At 48.6% G+C, this 17755-nt stretch overlaps 1 protein-coding gene across 5 annotated transcripts in view; it reads left to right on the top strand.

The window, feature by feature from the left end:
• The window catches only part of RGS10 (regulator of G protein signaling 10), a 41766-nt gene that overhangs the window by 11550 nt on the left and 12461 nt on the right, over positions 1-17755 (top strand). For all 5 annotated transcript variants that reach the window (XM_070470279.1, XM_070470276.1, XM_070470277.1 and 2 more), the window contains 3 exons: positions 2620-2738; positions 3906-3992; positions 15111-15254. In XM_070470279.1, the coding sequence (XP_070326380.1) occupies positions 2620-2738; positions 3906-3992; positions 15111-15254 (350 nt within the window). The remainder of the gene's footprint in view (positions 1-2619; positions 2739-3905; positions 3993-15110; positions 15255-17755) is intronic.

Raw genomic sequence — 17755 nt, 5'->3', positions numbered from 1 at the left:
GAGGCAGCGATTGGCTCCCAGTGTCTCATAAGACAGCTATCTTGTCTCTCAGTTAGCCAGAAGACCTAGTTAACCAGAGCACTCTGTTGGCTAAATGGGAATCCACCAACTATATTTACTTGAAAGACCGTGAAACTGTGCAAACCCAATTGTGGTTTCATTTATTATTGAAAAGAATGTCAGAGAGTTTTGGAATCACCACAGGCCAAGGTTGAAAACTTATAGAGAAAGGAGTTGTTCTGCCATGGCAAGAGAAAGTTCTGGCTGCCTAAGGTTTTATTCCTGGAACAGCAAATTGTGTCTCTAATTTATTTACTTAAGAGAAGACCTGCTGGGGAAGCGGAGAAAACCGTCAAACTGTATTCTTCGGGCAGAGAACAGAGAGTAAATTTGTGAAATGCTTGGCAGAATGAACCCTGCTGCAGAAATTCCTTATGATAATGATCTTTTAATTTGATTTATACTTCGTTGGGAAGAAACACAGTGTTCAGAAGCTTGCCATTTTAGCATTTGCAAAGAGAGCAGAGAACTAATTTAATATCCACGAACTGGAGATTCACTTTAGAGAAGCATCAGGTCCATTTGTGATGTTTGAGTCAGTTTGCCTCTCAAAGGAGTGGCTTTGTCCCAAACAATTCTCTTACTCCGTCACCAAAGTGTATTGCTTCTGGTTTATTTAGCCTAGTGGCAAGATGCTGAGAGAATACAATCTCTGCTGTTCACAGAAATGAACCTGTGTTGACCCCCAGTAGTACATGAGAGATCACGGAAGCAGAGGTACTTTGAAATTCATCATATTCTGGTACAACGTTCCTCTAAAAGCATTTGAAACCATACGGCCCCCTAGCTACCTGCAGCAATTAATATTCGTAAGACTTTTAAGATTTATCCTTTTAAAATGATTTGTTTTGCCAATTTCTTGCAGCAGTCCCCAACCTTTTTGGCACCAGGACTGGTTTTGTGGAAGACAATTTTTCCATGAACCAGAGTGGTGAGGGGATGGTTCCGGATGATTCAAGCACATTACATTTATGGTGTACTCTATTTTTATCACATCAGCTCTACCTCAGATCATTAGGCATTAGATCCTGGAGGTTGGGGAGCCCTGAGTTAAAGTTTATTTTCTCCCAGATTCAAACTTTTCTTTAGAGAGACATAACTATACTTTGAAAAAAAGCAATGAAAAAAGAAGTATTAGTTATAAAAATATTCACCTGATAGATCATACTTTTAAGGAAGCAGAGAGAAGAACTAGTATTTCTTGAGGGTCCACTGTGAACATCTAGGTGCCTAATGTGTTTCCTTCTTTAATCCTTCTGATAACCCCAAGAGATGCAGAGATTATCTTCATCCTGCAGAGAGTTTTGCCCATGTTCACATATTAATAGTTCAAGGGCTTCCCTGGTGGCTCAGTGGCAGAGAATCTGCCTGCAATGTAGGAGATGCAGGTTCGATCCCTGGGTTGGGAAGATTCCCCTGGAGGAGAAAATGGCAACCCACTCCAGTTTTCTTGCTGAGTCAATCCCATGGACAGAGGAGCCTGGCTGGCTACGGTCCTTGGGGTCGCAAAGAGTTGAACGCAAGTGAGTGGCTGAGCAGAACACCCAGGCACGTAGTTCAAATTGGCCAAAATGGCTTTGGAACCTGGACCCATCTGAAGTGACATTCCATGGTTTTTCCCTTGACTCCAGGGAGGGGCCAAGTGAGATGAGACGTGTTTGTGCTATTGCTTCCTCCTTCAGGCAAGTAGCCAGAGTGTGTTAGTTGGAGGTTCCAGTCCCCTTTCCTTTAATCAAGAGGCTGTTTTTGGAGGCAAGAGTAAGAGAGTGCATGAGATGGGCATGTGCAGTCATTAACTCATTCAGTCTTTGTCCATCGCACCAGTGTGATGCCGAGCCATACTGGAGTCTGAGAGGCACGGGAAAACTCAGTTATAATGACTCTGTCTTTAGTATTTTGCTCATTATGGAATTTTTTGCATTAATTTTTGTTTTGCAATATATTGCATGAAAATCTCTTTCACCTGATGCCTGAGTTTTTTGGCGTCCCTTTAAAATTTGCACCTGTGTCCATTGCCTCCCTTTCCCAGCTCTGGTACTTACTTTATGTGCCAGGCAATGAGCTACCTCCTGAGATACAAGATCAAGACACAGAGGAGCTTTCAAACTAGTGAGAGCCGACTGTGCAAACAGTCACAGCACAGCAGGGTAATTATAAGACTACACACAGAAAGTAATGGGGAGGAGCTGGCACTGAGTCAAGGTCCCTTGAAGGAGGGCTTGAGGGAGACCTGAAGGCTGCCTGTGGCTCGGCCAGTGGCTGTGTGGGTGGAGGAAGGATATATGGGGAGTGCTGGAAAATGACAAGTCCTTTCTTGACTCTGAGCCTCAGTTTTCTGCATCTGTAAAATGGAATGGTAGCACCCACTTCATAAGGTTGTTGTCAGGAATGAATGAATGAATGAATGAATTCCCTGTGTTAGCCCAGAGAGTAGATTCTGGTGTGTAACCTGATACTGTGTCTTAGTCATAGTGGTGGTGATGATGATGAAAATAATGCTCCTTATAAGATGACAGTATCTTTAGACCACATACACAGTCTCTGAACTTTGCTTTGCAGACATCCACGACAGCGATGGGAGCTCCAGCAGCAGTCCCCAGACCCCCAAGAGCACAGCCAAATGGGCGTCTTCCCTGGAGAATCTGCTTGAAGACCCAGAAGGCGTGAAAAGATTTAGGGTGTGCCTTTTTCCTTGTTGACCGGAATTGACACCCCACACGAAGTTTAGAAGCCTGTGGGGGGAACACAGGCCAGTTTTTGATACTGTCCATCCCAACTTGAGAGAAAACTTCTCACCTGTCATGACCAACGTGGGCACGCTTTCCCGGGTGGTCATGGACCAACGCTGAGGGGCTTGCCCCGACTGTGTCTGGTTTATATAACTGGGAGGGGTAGGGGATGGGGAAGAGGTACTGTGCCCATTGGCCGAATCTGCAAAGAATTTCCAGCCCTGTGACACCTAGGATGGGGCGGTCAGGGTCTCCCTGATGTGAAGGCTTGTTCTCTCGTGTGCTGGGGCTTCTCAGGTTACACTGCTCGTAGAGTGAAAGAGGCTGGACAACAGCTGGTAACGTGAAGCTGAACTCAAGGGAGGACAGGCGGATGGGGAAATGTCAGGACTGCCTAGAAATGGCCTCCAGAAACCCCAGGTGTCTGAAGAACCTGTAAATTTCAAGAATGCCTGTATCTGCCTGAGTCCCACTGACTTCTGTCTTTAGTCCTGGGTCAGACCATCAAAAGCCATCCTGCTGTTGGTTCCCTTTGCAGACTCCAGGGAGCGGGTAGCAGCCACTCCTAGACACGGGGCCCTCTGTAAGCACCATCTAGATCTCGGGGAGAAGACTTTTCCGTGCACATTGGGGTAGCTGGCTGTGCCACTGACCCCCAACATCTGCCAAAAGAAAGCACACCTCCAACTTAAAATAGTTTTCATTGTGGTGTTTTTAGACATGCTTAATATGTTTTCTTTTCTTTTGTTTAAAAAAAAAATGAGCCTGATTTTAGAGGAATGTACTTTGTTTAAACACTGTCTGGAAGGAACTAATATATCTTCCACTTTAATTTACTTTTTAGTAATTTATTGTTAGTTGAGAATTGTTGAGTAGATTCTTGCTTCATTTTTACACTTCTTCACAATGTTAAAACCATTAAGTTCGAATGCATATGAAATTCTAGCTTTAACATTAAGCATAACACTGTTTTGGGGATGGAGCTTTTACAGAGTGAGTGGACATGCTCATTTGTCGAATTTTGACTTATCACTTCTTGAAAGGAAATGCATTATTTGTTTCTTTGTTTTTTAAGTAGAATACTGTTTGATATTTTTTTCTTCTCTTCATCCATAGGAATTTTTAAAAAAGGAATTCAGTGAAGAAAATGTTTTATTTTGGCTAGCATGTGAAGATTTTAAGAAAACACAAGATAAAAAGCAGGTACTTCTTTCACTCTGTAACTGTGTTCTTGCCAACTTTTTTTCTTTCCTTATAAAGTTACAATTACCTTTCCAATAAATTTTGAAATTGCCAACAGAAATCCAAACCATATTGGATTTGGGGTAGGATTTAAGATTCAGAATAGCCTATCTTGTGTTGATCAAATATTAACAATTTTTAAAAGAGTGTGTTAATCTGTTTTCAAATGGAGCTGTTCAAATGAACAAATATTTAAAGTAAAAATAACGATTTAAGTCACTGAGAGTCTGTCATCGAGTATGATTTTTTTTTCATGAATAATTTATGTGAATGCTCCCTCCAGGGCTTGACATGTTGGCGTTTTGTATGGACGTCGTAAAGCAGATGCGTGGTGATAAAAGCATAAGGCGCATCAGATGGATTGTCAATTATTCAATATATCTTTACAAAACATCTGGTAGTTGGCAGGGATCCCACATAGAAAGTTTCTGACTGTTCTCCTGGGTAAATATGTGCTCTTTGCATGAGGCAGTCTTTAATTCCAATGTCAGCTGGATTTTCTGCCACCGAAGGTTGGGTGTCAGGGGAGGTGGAGGAGATTCTGGGCAGGGATGCTTGAGGATTGGGTGTGTTTACAAGGCTCGTGCTTATGTCTTTCTAAGAGGCTCATGGCTAAATGCCTACATGTGTGTGTGCTAAGTGCTTCAGTTGTGCCTGACTCTTTGCAATCCTATGGACCTATGGCCCACCAGGCTCCTCTGTCCATGGGATTTTCCAGACAAGAATACTGGAGTGAGATGCCATTTTCTTCTCTAGGGGATCTTCCGGTAATAATGTGCATGAAGGAGGTTTTTGGTGTGAGGCTGTAGGGAGTGGTGGGGATTGGGGCATTAGGGGGTGGCCTGTCCTGCCTCCAGTGGCTGGTTGTTTAGCTGACTTCAGCAGCAAATGCCTTGGGGTCTGTGGCTGCCTGAGCTTTCCCTGCCTTGGGTTCTACCCACCTAGGTCTTCGCTGAGGGACCTTGCTTCTTAGGGCATCTTCTCCCATCTTTAGTCCAACCGCTGCCTGTTTTTCCAGAGAAGCTGGACGTTTGGATTCTTATGTGAAACCATCCAATCTTATAAATGATGGAACTGATTTTTTTAAAATGTGAAACGTTTCCTGCCAAACAAAACATAGCCATGGGCAGATGTGGCTTGTGGGCTGCCAGTTTTTAAGCCTCTGGCTCCAAAAAGCTGGAATCCATGAAGCCAGAAGCCATTACGTGTTTGCAGAAAATATCTGTCATTGGTTTATTCAAAGGCTTTTCTGCCTCAGACACTCTTTCCCCAAGATGGAGTGGTGTGGCCTTTGTTCCATGCCTTCCCTTCTGCAGGGGCAAGGATAGACGGATTCTGAGATTCCTGGAGCTGGATTTCCCAGGCCAGCCCAGAAAGCCATCCTGGGCATGATCCTTGACATCGGCTTCCTTCTTGCTTCTCCCCACTGGATGACTTTGCCTGGGCCCTTTGGGCTTTGCTGGTGGCTCAGACGGTAAAGAATCTGCCTGCAATGCAGGAGACCCGGGTTGCATTCCTGGGTCAGGAAGATCCCCTGGAGAAGGGAATGGCAGCCCACTCCAGTAGTCTTGCCTGGAGAATCCCCACAGATGGAGGAGCCTGGTGAGCTACAGTCCTGGGGTGGCAAAGAGTCAGACACGACTGAGTGACTAGCACTTGGGTGATGTCTCACCCATTGCTCTCCTTGGCCGCCAGCACCCAGCCCAGAGCCCAGGGGCCACTGTTGACGAATGCTGACCTGGGCCATGGATTCATCTGGCCTCACCCTAAAGCCCTAGGTCAGAGTCAAGCATGACAGATGGACAGATGGCCACTCTCCTGCCTCAGTGTGCGTGATGGAGGTGCGAGGGGCTGGCCAGTCAGCCAGCCGCTCCTCTATATGCAAACGGGGCAGCGGAGGTCCCTGCACGGCTGAGCTGGGACTTGAACCTGCCTCCTGAGCCTTCCAGGTGTCCCTGCCCGTGATGCTGACATGCCCTTCCTTTCGGTCAAGTTTGACAGACCTTTGCGGCGCATCTGCTCAGGGCCAGGCCTTGTGCGAAGCATGGGCACCACGCAGGGACGGGACAGCCGAGCCTCTTTAGGGAACAGGCCCTGAGAGCGGAAGCTCCCTGCTTGCCAAGCCTTTGCAAGTGCGACGAACCCAGAAACGGGAAGTGCAGGTTCCGTGGGAGCACAGGCAGTCGGCGTGGGGCAGGCCTCTGGGGAAGTGACTCTTCAGCTGACATCTCAGTAGAGTTTGGGGATGGGGGTGAGGTTGGGGGTGGGCAGAGTGTTCCCAGAAGAGGGCACAGCCTGTGGGGAGGAAGCCCTGGAGAGAAGAGCTGAAGGCAGACCCGGGGGGAGGCAGGCAGGAGGCTCGTGTTCGGGGGCGGGCTGGCTTCGTTGTGCCTGTTTGCACGTTGTGCTGGGAGGGAGGTGGAGTCACGGCCGGAGAACCCCTAGTGCCAAGGTAAAGACTGGAAAGCCACAGGGTTGGAGTGCACGGGCCCATCCAGCTCCGACAGCCAGAGCTTCCAGAATCCCGCAGCCCCTCTCTGCACCCCCAGCCCTGACACCCAGAGTTTGTGTCCTGAGGCCTGGACGTTGCTTCAGGGCAGTGCCTCACCCATCAGCTGCCTGAGGATGTGGACGGCTCTGGGACAGACGGAGCGTCCCATCCGGGAGGCCCATGGAGTCCACACCTCCTTCCCGGTCATCACACTCAGCGTCCTGACCGTTCCCCACCCCTCCCAGATACCGGGGCTGCGGTCTGAGAGGTTAGGCTGTGGCTCGCCCACGGCCCCCCGGGCTCGGTGCAGACAGCAGGGAATGTAGCCCGGCTCTCTGCTCCAGACCGTCTTGCGGGTCCGGCCGCAGGGAAGTAAAACCAGAACTAAGTTCTGCTTCACTAATTTTAAGATGCGGAGGAGGACACGGCCCAGGGAGAAGTCAGCCCAACTACATTTCACAATCGGACTCATCACGTCTGAGCCGGCAGGGAGTTTGTTGACTGTCTGTCTCTACTGTGAGCTAAGGCAGTTGCACGATGGAGGCTGGTCTCACCTTGGCCTCGGTTTAAATTGGACCTGTACTGGGTGCTGATTTCATTCTTTTACTATCATGATCCAGCCAGATGCCTCCATAAGCTCTAACCAACTTGCCTGGTACCTTATATTTATTTATCTCCTGTTCAGTTTGCCTTTCCCTCTCTCATGAGGGCTCTCTAGGGCTGGCGAGATTTTTCTGTCTTCCGTGCCAAGCCTAGGACGGTGCCTGGCTCACTGGGTCCTCCCTGATCTCCACTCAGGTCAGCTGACACCTGAGAACCCGCAGTGGGCAGGATCGTGGCCTCCCTGCTCACCTTGAGCTGCAGTCACAGTCTCAGGGGTAGACTTGAGAAAGGGGCGTGCTGTCTGTTCTGCTGGGGTTTGAACTCTCAGAAACTCCAGACAGTGGACCCATACTGTGCCTTCACTGCCTTCCCTGGTCTGTGCTTCCCTGGCTAGCAGGAAAGCAACCCTTTAGTTTGGGAGGGTCTCAGAGCTCTGTATTTATGATGGGGGATGCTGGGGCTTTAGGAAGTTGGGAGGTGATGCCTGCCCCGCTCCTGTCTCAGGGTTCCTGGGGGTTGTAACTTCCAGGTGTTCCTATTCCGCAGACAGCTTTCAGAGCCATTCTTTCCCTTGGCGATTTCCTTATGGTTTGACATTTTTCTATAAACGGCCTCTTCCCCGCGAGTTAGCATGGGAGATACATCTACCTTCTAACACAGAGCAACATTCATGTCTTATAAAACCTCTGAAAAAGCTCCAAGAAGGTGTTTGTTCTTTGGCTCTCCCTCATTCATTCATTCATTTTTACTCATTCATTCATCAGCACATGCATAAAGGGCCTATTTACTATGTGACAATGATTGAAATGGATACAGCAGCTCCTACAGATTTGTAATAACCAAACTCAGTGGGGGTGGGGAAGTGGGGTGGTGCAAGATTTCTAATAATCAAAGCTCTGAGAGCAACTTGCACTGGTATTTAAATGTAACAAACAGTACCTTGCCTTTTTATAGTGGTTTAGAGTTAACCAGTACAGAGGGAGGGATCTGTAAAAGAAACGTGAAGTCGCTCAGTTGTCTCTGACCCTTCGCAACCCCATGGACTGTAGCCCACTAGATTCCTCTGTCCATGGAATTTTCTAGGCAAGAATACTGGAGTGGGTTGCCATTTCCTTCTCCAGGGGATCTTCATGTTTATTAATTTTATTATATTTAACACTAAAACTTGATCCAGGATTTTAGTGTTTGGCGTTCTTATTTAAAGTAATCGTAAAAGTCTTCCTAAAAAGACTAACACATCAATCTTCTTTATTAAAAAATATATATATATATATTATTTAAAGATCCAAAGATGCTCCTTATATGAAGCTCATTCACTTCACAAGTGGATGGAGTACGAAGGTCTCGTTCCCGTCAGCCCTCAGGAGCCTCTAGCTTTCCCTCTTTCTCTGGTTTGGGCTGTGTCTTTCTGACCTTCGGTATGGACTTGGCCAGGTCCAGGCAGGAGTGGATAGGAGCTCAGCAGCTCACAGTGTGGTCTGGGGCCTGGTGCGGCCTGCCCTGCATCTCCACCCCATCCTGGCTCACTTCATCATTCTCCGATATCCTCTACTGATGTCTTTTCACCATTATTATGAGTTGCTACTTACTTTATATCCCTGTCTACGGCATTTTCATTATTAAAACTTTATTGTTCACTGCTGAGCCCAAGAGGATGCTACGATTACATTTTTTTTCTTCTTGGATCATTTTTTCAAAAAAAATTATTTATTTATTATTTATGGCTGCGCTGGTCTCCTTGCTACTCGTAGGCTTTCTCTAGTTGCCGCAGGTGGGGGCTACTCTCTTCTTGTGGAGTGTGGGTCCAGCAGTTGTGGAGTTCAGACTTAGTTTCCCCGAGGTACGTGGGATCTTCCCGGACCAGGGATCGAACCTGCGTTCCCTGCATTGGCAGGCGGATTCTTAGCCACTGGACCACCAGGGAAGTCCCTGGACCACTTTTTGCTTTTCTTCTTTTTATACTTTCTAGTAGCCTGCGAAATGCTTCTTGTTATGATGTGGCTTAGGCGCCTCATCTCTGCAGTCGGGTTCCCCTGGGGGCCGCTCCTGGGGCCCTCTGGCCACAGCTCCCACCCGGACATCCCCAGGTCTTTCTTTGCTGGCAGTGGCCACTCCCTTTGCCCCTCTCCTGCCATCTGGACCCAGGCCCTCTTGTCCTGAGTCACTTTCTCATCTTAATGGAGCAAGACCAGTCATAACTTCTTGAGAAAGGGCACACGGCAGGTAGACCTTTGAAGATCTTATTGAGTGAAAATGTTAATTGTTTTCCTATTCTCCTGCTTCATGGATAATCCGACAGGGCATAAAATTGAATTCCAGGTTAAAACTCATTCAGAACTTTGAAGCCATTGTCCCATTATCTTCCATTTTTGTTACGAATCAGTACGTTACATGTAAGCTGTTTCATTTTCTTTGCTTTTTCTCTCCAGAATAACATAAGACCCTCTTTTCATCACCAGTATTCTGAAGTTGTACAGTCAGAGGCTTTGGAGGGGGGTGAGGTTCATTCACTGTGTAGGACATTTTCTGGAGCCTTTTCATCTGGAAATTTGTAGTTCTGGGAAATGTTCTCGTATTTTTATTATCATTACTTTTTTTGAAACTTCTTTCCTTCCATTTTCTCTGGTTTCTTTCCCAATGATGGGAAAGAAATTCCTCCCTGGACTGAGTCTTTAATTTTCTCTTCTTTCCCTCCTAGTTTTTCATCTTTGCGCCTTTCAGTTCCTACGTTTTCTTTTGGAGATTTCAACTTTATCTTTAAATCTTTCTATGGAACTTTTTCTGCTTCTGTTTTCTATAGACTGGGGCCCTTCTCATCCTGGTGGTGTCAAGCCTGATAGGCTTATAAACTAAACATATTTCCAATGAGCTGGGTTGGGAGAAATTTGCTGCATGTCTGTGTGTGGATTTTCAGTTAACCCTTGTATTCAGTTTGGCATCTCTTCCTTTCCCTCCTACCTTTCTGTGAAGAAAACTCCAGGCTGGGGGTGGGGGTGGTAGGTGGGTAGGGAGGGAGGAGATGACTGCCCGGGGATGGGGATCAGAACCTGGGGGTCTAATGGCTTTTTCCTGCTGCCCCCTTCATCCCTCCCGCCTGGGTTCCCAGATGCCCTTGAGTTCCTGCCATTTGGGGATGCTACTTTGCACGCCCCCACCCCCCACAAGCTTGCAGGGAGGGCCTAGGTCTCTTCCTGTTGCTGTCTGCAGTGTCATTCACTGTTCCTCTAACTGCTTTCCATATCCTGAACCCCTTCTCAGAAGTAATCTCAAATCATTCACTTGACCTTTTCCTTGCCTCATTCTCTTTCTGAAGCTGATAGTAACACAGGTGGTGCGTGGCTTGATCCTTGCCTTTCCTTATGTGTCCTGCCCCATTGTCCGTCTCTGGCAGAGTGATGGGAACAGCAGGGGAGGGGCTGACGCAGGCCAGGTGAGCAGGACTCAGGGACAGGCAGGGTGCAGGGGTGAGTGGGGCTTTAGGGGATCACCACCCCCAGGTTCCTGGAGTGGATACAGGGGGACCCCCCAGGCCAGAAGGGGGCCACTTCTTTTCTCGGTGTTAGGTGTGAGATGTCTGTGGGATATCTAAGCCCACAATTCTAGACACGAGTTATCTGCATGGTAAATTGCTTGGGGCAGGGGAATGGGCTGGAATTTGGGAGACCATGTGGTTAGGAAAGTGGCCAGCCTAGGGCCAAACTCAGGAAACCCCAGAATTTGCAGGGGTTGGGGGGACAGAGGGACAGGAGCTGGCAAAGGAGACAGAAGCAGCGAGGTGTTGGAGAATCCCGGGAGGGCAATGGGGGTGAGCAGGGTGGGGGCCTGGAGAGCGGTCCAGAAGAAGTGTGTTGGTGGGAGGGCAGGAGCCAGGGACGGGGGAGCAGGTGGAAGGGAGAAAGTGGAGACAGAAAATGCATTTCTTTCTTTTGAGATGTTTCAGTAAGAAATCATTAACTACAGGGGCGTGTGGAGTAAAAGCTTTTATTTCTCCCAGTGGATAAAGTTAAAGCACACTTACTAATGAGAGAGAGAAGCCAGAACATAGAGAGCAGTGCTCATCCGCACTGTGGCCTGCGAATGCCTTTGCCTTTGTTCTGGGTCGATTTCTCTTTCTGGGGCTGATGAGACTCAAATGAGTTTGCTTCTCCTAAACCTGCACTTGCTGGGAGCGGGGTTTGAGTGCTGACTGCTGCTGGGCGTTGCTCTTGGCTGATGCGCTGCTGGGCTGGGAGGAAGGCTCTGGGCAGAGGGGCTGGGGTCTGTGTCTGGAGGCAGACCTGGCTACACACGGCTTCTAACGGGGGGTCCTCAGGTTGATGCCGGGAGTCATCGCCTGCACCCAGGGGCAATCCTTCTCCAGCACCTTCTGGGGCAGGGTTGGGAGCCGGGCGTGGCTGCTCTCCACAGTGGTGCGGGTGCTCTGGTGGAGGCTGGAGCAGCTGGAGGAGAGAGGCCAGACCTCCTTCCACATCACACCCAGAGTCCTAGACCCTGGGGGCCCCCACCAGTAGGGGATATTCTCACCCTGTCCCGACAGGAACTAGAATGGGGTTAACCACGCTCTGGAAAATATCCCCAAATAACTCGAGAGACCTGCTTCTTCTTTTTTGTTATGCATCCTTAGCGTGGACACCAGGCTTTCCTGTGACCAGCTTGTGGTTGGCAGTCTCAGGGTTTCCCTTCTCAGTCATGCTTCCTACCCCAGCCAGATAAGCTCTGCCCACGAAGCTGTCACCCTGAGCCATCAGCCAGAGATGAGCATGGTCCATGTCCAGGCACCTCGGGGACCCTGCACTCTTCTCCGACCGATGCTCGGGGTGGTTGTGGACACATCGTGGAGCTGAGAGGCCCAAGGACTGTATAGCTACAGGCGTCCCCCCAAAACCTGCTTCCTGTCCTCCCCCACCCCCTCTCACCCCCACCTCTAAGCCTCAAGCTACTCATTACACTTCTTTTTAGAACCACCCAAGACAGCCTGGATCCATCTGGAAAATGTGTGTGTGTGTGTGTGTGTGTGTGAGTGAATGTTCAAGGGGGAGGGGAGGCCTAAAGCTATTTCTTCTTCTAGGGCCCTACATGGAGTTTGCTAATCTGACTGGTTAAAAGTCTGCTTTTATGAATTATCGTTAAAACAGGAAGTGGTTTTCCAAAAACGTTCCTTTCTGACAGAATGGGGGTGGGGGAGGGAGGCTCAGAGCTTCCTGAAATAAGTGGGTTTTGGAGGGGTGGGCGGCCCTGACGTACCGGCCCCCTGGGTCTCCTCGATGGTTTCCCGGCCTGTCCCCTGCAACAGCCACATTTCCTTAAGGCTCCCACCTGGGTGGTCTTCCCGCACTTCTCCCCAAGGTTTTCTTTCTCGGTGACGGGAGATGGGTCAGACCTCCATCTCGTAGGATCTTTTGTCTACTAGTCCCCGGAACCGAAAGAAGTGAAAGGATTGCTTTTCTCCTCCTTTCAGCACTAAGTATTGAAGGCTTCCGGTGGTCTCTATGAGCCCAAAGGGTTTTCAGAGCCTGGGGTTTCCTAAGCCCTGCAGCATGCAGGACCCCAGGTGGGCTATCTAGAGAGAGTGGAGTTTTCTACGTAGACCCTGAGAAGCCCCTGGCTTCCTGTGCAAATCATAGTTCCGCAGCTCCATTTAGAGGTTTTTATTGTCTGGTTTCCTCTGTAGGGTGGGCTCTAATGTTTGGAGAAACAGCTTTGTGAGGGGTGAGCACAGGATGTCAGATGGCAGAGAGCCCTCAGGGGATGTCCTGCAGGACCCTCGCATGGAGGCCTGCTGTTTGTAAGACAGTGTTTGCCATCATTGGAAAAGACCCTGAAGCTGGGAAGGATTGAAGGCGGGAGGAGAAGGGGATGACAGAGGATGAGATGGTTGGATGGCCTCACCCACTCGATGGACATGAGTTTGAGCAAGCTCCGGGAGTTGGTGACGGACAGGGAAGTCTGGCGTGCTGCAGCCCATGGGGTTGCAGAGAGTCAGACACGACTGAGCGACTGCACAGCACATTCCTGCAGCAGTCACTGTTGGATTTTGGTGCCGCCTAAGTACAGGCGTGCACACCTTTCTCGACCCCGCTGACAAGCCCTCCCAGGACAGTGCCTTTTAGGGCTGATGCCTTCTGGCCGACTGCACTTGGGGTTCAGGGCAGGCGGCAGTGTTGTATCTCTTGCTAATGCTCATCTCTAGTTCTGTGAAAACAACCCCCAGTCTTGCAGGGCTGACAGTGCATCACCGGGGGCAGGGAGAGGGTGGATAATGTATGTCACAGGTGTGAAACTGAGCAGAAATGCAAGGCTTGGGAGTCAGATGGTCCCATGTCTCCCTGCAGGCTCCCTGGATAAGCCACATCACCCCTCCTGGCCGCTGTGTCCTCATCAGGGACGTGGCAGTACCAGGAAGATGGCGCGTTGCTGGACTCCTAAGGGGTTAAGGAAATGGGACCATAGTTATAAAATGCCTAGCATGTCTTTGGCACTTAGTAGGGGCTTGATCACTGGCTGGGATATGTGTTCATTGTTTAATTTGATTTTTTTGGTATTGTGGTAAAATAAAAAGGGCTTCCCTGGTGGCTCTGTGGTAAAGAATCTGCCTGCCAATGGCTGTAAAGAATCTGTGGCTTCTTGGGTGGTTCTTCCCATTTCCCCCTCCTCGAGCTGACCACTTATCTCTCTGTCTCTGTGGAGTTGCCTATTCTAAATATTTCATATGAATAGAATCATGTAACATGTAGCCTTTCATGTCTGATTTCCTGCACTGAGCATAATGCTTTCAGGGCTCATCAATGTTGCTGCAGAATGTGTCAGTCCTTCATTCCTTTCTTATGGCTGAATAATGTTCTCATGGGGCTTCCCCGGTGGCTCAGTGGTAAAGAATCCGCCTGTTAATGCAGGAGATGCAGATTCAATCTCTGGGTCGGGGAGATCCCCTGGAGAAGGAAATGGCAACCCACTCCAGTATTCTTGCCAGGATAATCCCGTGGACAGAGGAGCCTGGTGGGATAGTCTATAGGGTTGCAAATAGCTGGACACGAATGATGACTGAACACACCCATGGTAAAATAGACACACTTTTTACCACACTAACCATTTTTAGGGCTCTCATGTTTACCATCTTAAGCATTTTAAAGTTCAGTGGCATTGAATACATTCACGGTATTATACGGCTGTCACCACTGTCTAGTTCTGGAACTTGTTTATCACTGCAAACCAAGCTCTTACTCGTTAAGCAGTCATTCCCTGTTTCCCCCTCCCCAAGCCAACCACTTATCTCTCTGTCTCTGTGGAGTTGCCTATTCTAAATATTTCATATGAGTAGAATCATGTAACATGTAGCCTTTCACGTCTGGCTTCCTTCACTGAGGATAATGCTTTCAGGGCTCATTGATGTTGCAGAATGTGTCAGTCCTTCATTCCTTTTTATGGCTGAATAATGTTCTCATGGGGCTTCCCTGGTGGCTCAGTGGTAAAGAATCTGCCTGCTATTGTAGGAGATGCAGATTCAATCCTTGGGTTGGGAAGATGCCCTGGAGAAGGAAACGGCAACCCACTCCAGTATTCTTGCCTGGGAAATCCCATGGACAGAGGAGCCTGGCTGGCTATAGTCCATGGGGTCACAAACAATTGGACACGACTGAGTGACTAAGCAACAACAAAATTTTCTCCTGAGGCCTTAATTTGGAGAATTCATAGGATGGTCGTGAATGCTACTCAATGTCCCGCACTCTGGGCTGGGATTCTTTCTGTCCTCATTTCGGAATGAATAGTGTAGATTTTGAAGCAGATGTGGCCACAGATGCATTGAAGGGAAGGGGAAGGGGCTGGGTGACCATGAGCCCCCGCACCCCCCTGATCGCCCCATTCAGCTTAGCTCTGGAGCCACAGCCAGATGCCCTGGGGCTCTCCCAGCAGTGGTTCCTTCTGGGCTCCGGCTGGCAAGGGCTGTGCTCGCAGATAACAGACAGGCTCCCCGTGTCTCCCCGCAGATGCAGGAAAAGGCGAAGGAGATCTACATGACCTTTCTGTCCAGCAAGGCCTCGTCCCAAGTCAACGTTGAGGGCCAGTCCCGCCTCAATGAGAAGATCCTGGAGGAACCGCATCCACTGATGTTCCAGAAGCTCCAGGACCAGGTAACCTGATTTCCCCAGCTGCACCTTGACGGCAAAACTGACATTTCTGCCCTCCCTCAGTTTGGAAGAATTCAGTTAAAACTAAATACTGAACACCTTAGAAGTAGCCCCATCCATCTGGTTGGCCCGAGGCACGTGGAGGGGGCGTGGTTGGTGAAAGAGACAGGCTGGCCTGCCAGGCCCAGGATTTGACCATCGGATCCGCCCTCAGGCCTCTTTACTCTTGGTCTACTCACAGTTTGACCAAGCAGGGTTATCAGTCTTCTCAACCAGATTAGAAGGGAGGCTGGAGCTGTTTGAGGTACCCACACTGAGGAAGCAACATGTGATAACTGCTAAAGGTGGGAGCAGCCAGATAAGTCTAGAAAAGCAAGCACAAGACCCGAAGTGGCAGGGAACCTGAGGCTTTTGTAACAATATCCAAACTTCACCACCTGCTTCAGTTGGCCTGTGGTCCACTTTGTCAATGTAGTCCACTTAATGCAGGAAAAGTTAGGTTTAAAAAATGGACCTCTAAGGGATAAACTTTAGTTTTCTGGCGAATTGTCATGTAAGGAATGCCAGCAATAAAATAGGCAACAGGCTGAAACTGTACTTGCAGAGGTTTTTTTTGGATATGTGTTTGCAGATGTGACTATTCATAGCAGGTTCTGTTCTTGAGAAACCTTATATACACACCCGTGGACCATGGAACACTGACAAATTGCTAACTTCTGCTGGCCCTGTTCTTACTGGGGAAGCAAAGGCCTTCTTTGGCACACAGGTGGAGACTAGCTCTTAGCTTAATTTAGCAATCCTCCAACATGAGCAAGTGCAGATCCACCTGGAGGGCTCGATAAAAGAGAAACTGGGCTCCACCTCCAGAGTTAAGGAGCAGACTTGATGTTTCCAGGTGGGTTGAGACCTTGCTCTCCTTGCAAACCCCCGGGTGATGTTGATGCTGCAGGTTCTGAGACTACACTTTGGAAAGCACTGGTCCACAGCATCAGTTGGCCTTTTTTTGTTTGTTTGTTCAGCTGGAGTGTGCGCAGAGCTCAGAGCATGTCCCAGCATCCAGAAGGCTTCATCTGCTCAACATCAGATAAAAAACAAATAGACAGGTAGAAATTATAAATATAAGAATTAACTTGAGAATGTTTTCCAGCTGATACAGTGGCAAATGCAAATTCCACATGAGTTCGACCTCAAATTTGGGTGTCGAAGGGACTCTATAGTTAGCATGGGAAACTTGTTGAGGGCCTCCTGGAGGTGGTGATGTTGAGCAGATGGGAGGGATGTCATGGACATGGGCTTGTGGAGAGAAAGGAAGGCAGGGTTAAAGTCAGTGCTTGTGGCTATAGCCACACGGAGGTCTCCGCTTCACCCAGACCTCAGAATCATTTACAAGCTTCCTAGGGTACTGGGAAGGGAAGCCAGGGTGAGACCCTGCACCAACACCCCTGTGTTCTAGGTTCTCCATAAGAACAATAGCCATGCTTCAGGCTTCAGGGGTGCCCTTCTGTGCCCCCTTGGCATGTATTTAATCTCCAGTGAGGAGTTGTACTCCCATTTTGATGATGAGGAAAACGAGGTTCAGGAGGACTACGTGGTTTGTTAGCACCGAGTGCCACAGGTCTAGGACACGCTGGAGGCCGATGCACCTGCCTTCAAAGACTGTACTCTGGGGGCTTCCCTGGCAGCGCAATGGTTAAGACTCAGCGCTTGCACTGCGCGGGGCTCAGGTTCAATCCCTGGTCGGGAAAGTCCCACATGGCGTGAGGTGTGGCCAAAGCGAAAAAAATAAGACTGCACTCTGGACTCTCACGGCCTCTCACAGCTCCTCAAAGCCCCAGGAGTTGGAGCAGAGGGATTACATGTGAATACAGCCCTTTTCCAGGGCTGCAGCAGCGAGGAAGGAGGAGGGCTGCTGTCACCTCGGTCTCCCAAAGACCCTGCTCTCCTGTGAGAGTTAGGCCTGCGACACCTCTCAAAAAGGAAAGCTGGACTGCTGTGACCAGGGCACCCCCATTGGATTCAGATCTCGGGAGGTTTAGCTGGTGCAGAAAGGAGGAAATACAAGGGACCAAGGATGATGTTTTTAAGTGACAAAAATATTTGAATTTAATCTTGTTTTTTGGCCTCACCATGCAGCATGTGGGATCTTAGTTCCCTGCACAGGGATTGAACCCATGCCCACCTCCAGTGGAAGCCTGGAGTCTTAGTCCCTGGACCAGTAGACAAGTCCCAGAAACATTTAAAAAATAATTTTTGTTAAAAAAATCTTTCATCTGCCTAACTAGAAAAATTATATGTACTCAACAAAAGAAACTTGGGAAACCAAAATATAAAAATGAAAAATTTTGTAATTTTATACTTGGAGCAAATCACTAAGTAACATCTGATGTCTAGACTTTCCATTATTTTTTTCTATAAATATGTATGTGTACACACATCTAACAAATGTGGCACAATGCAGTTCAAACTATTTCCTGTAAAGAAAGTACTTTTATATCCTGTTGTTG

Source organism: Odocoileus virginianus, chromosome 7 (genome assembly GCF_023699985.2).
Source record: "Odocoileus virginianus isolate 20LAN1187 ecotype Illinois chromosome 7, Ovbor_1.2, whole genome shotgun sequence".
NCBI lineage: Eukaryota > Metazoa > Chordata > Mammalia > Artiodactyla > Cervidae > Odocoileus > Odocoileus virginianus.
Note: the sequence above shows the minus strand (reverse complement) of the source record. Positions and strands in the feature narration are given on the sequence as shown.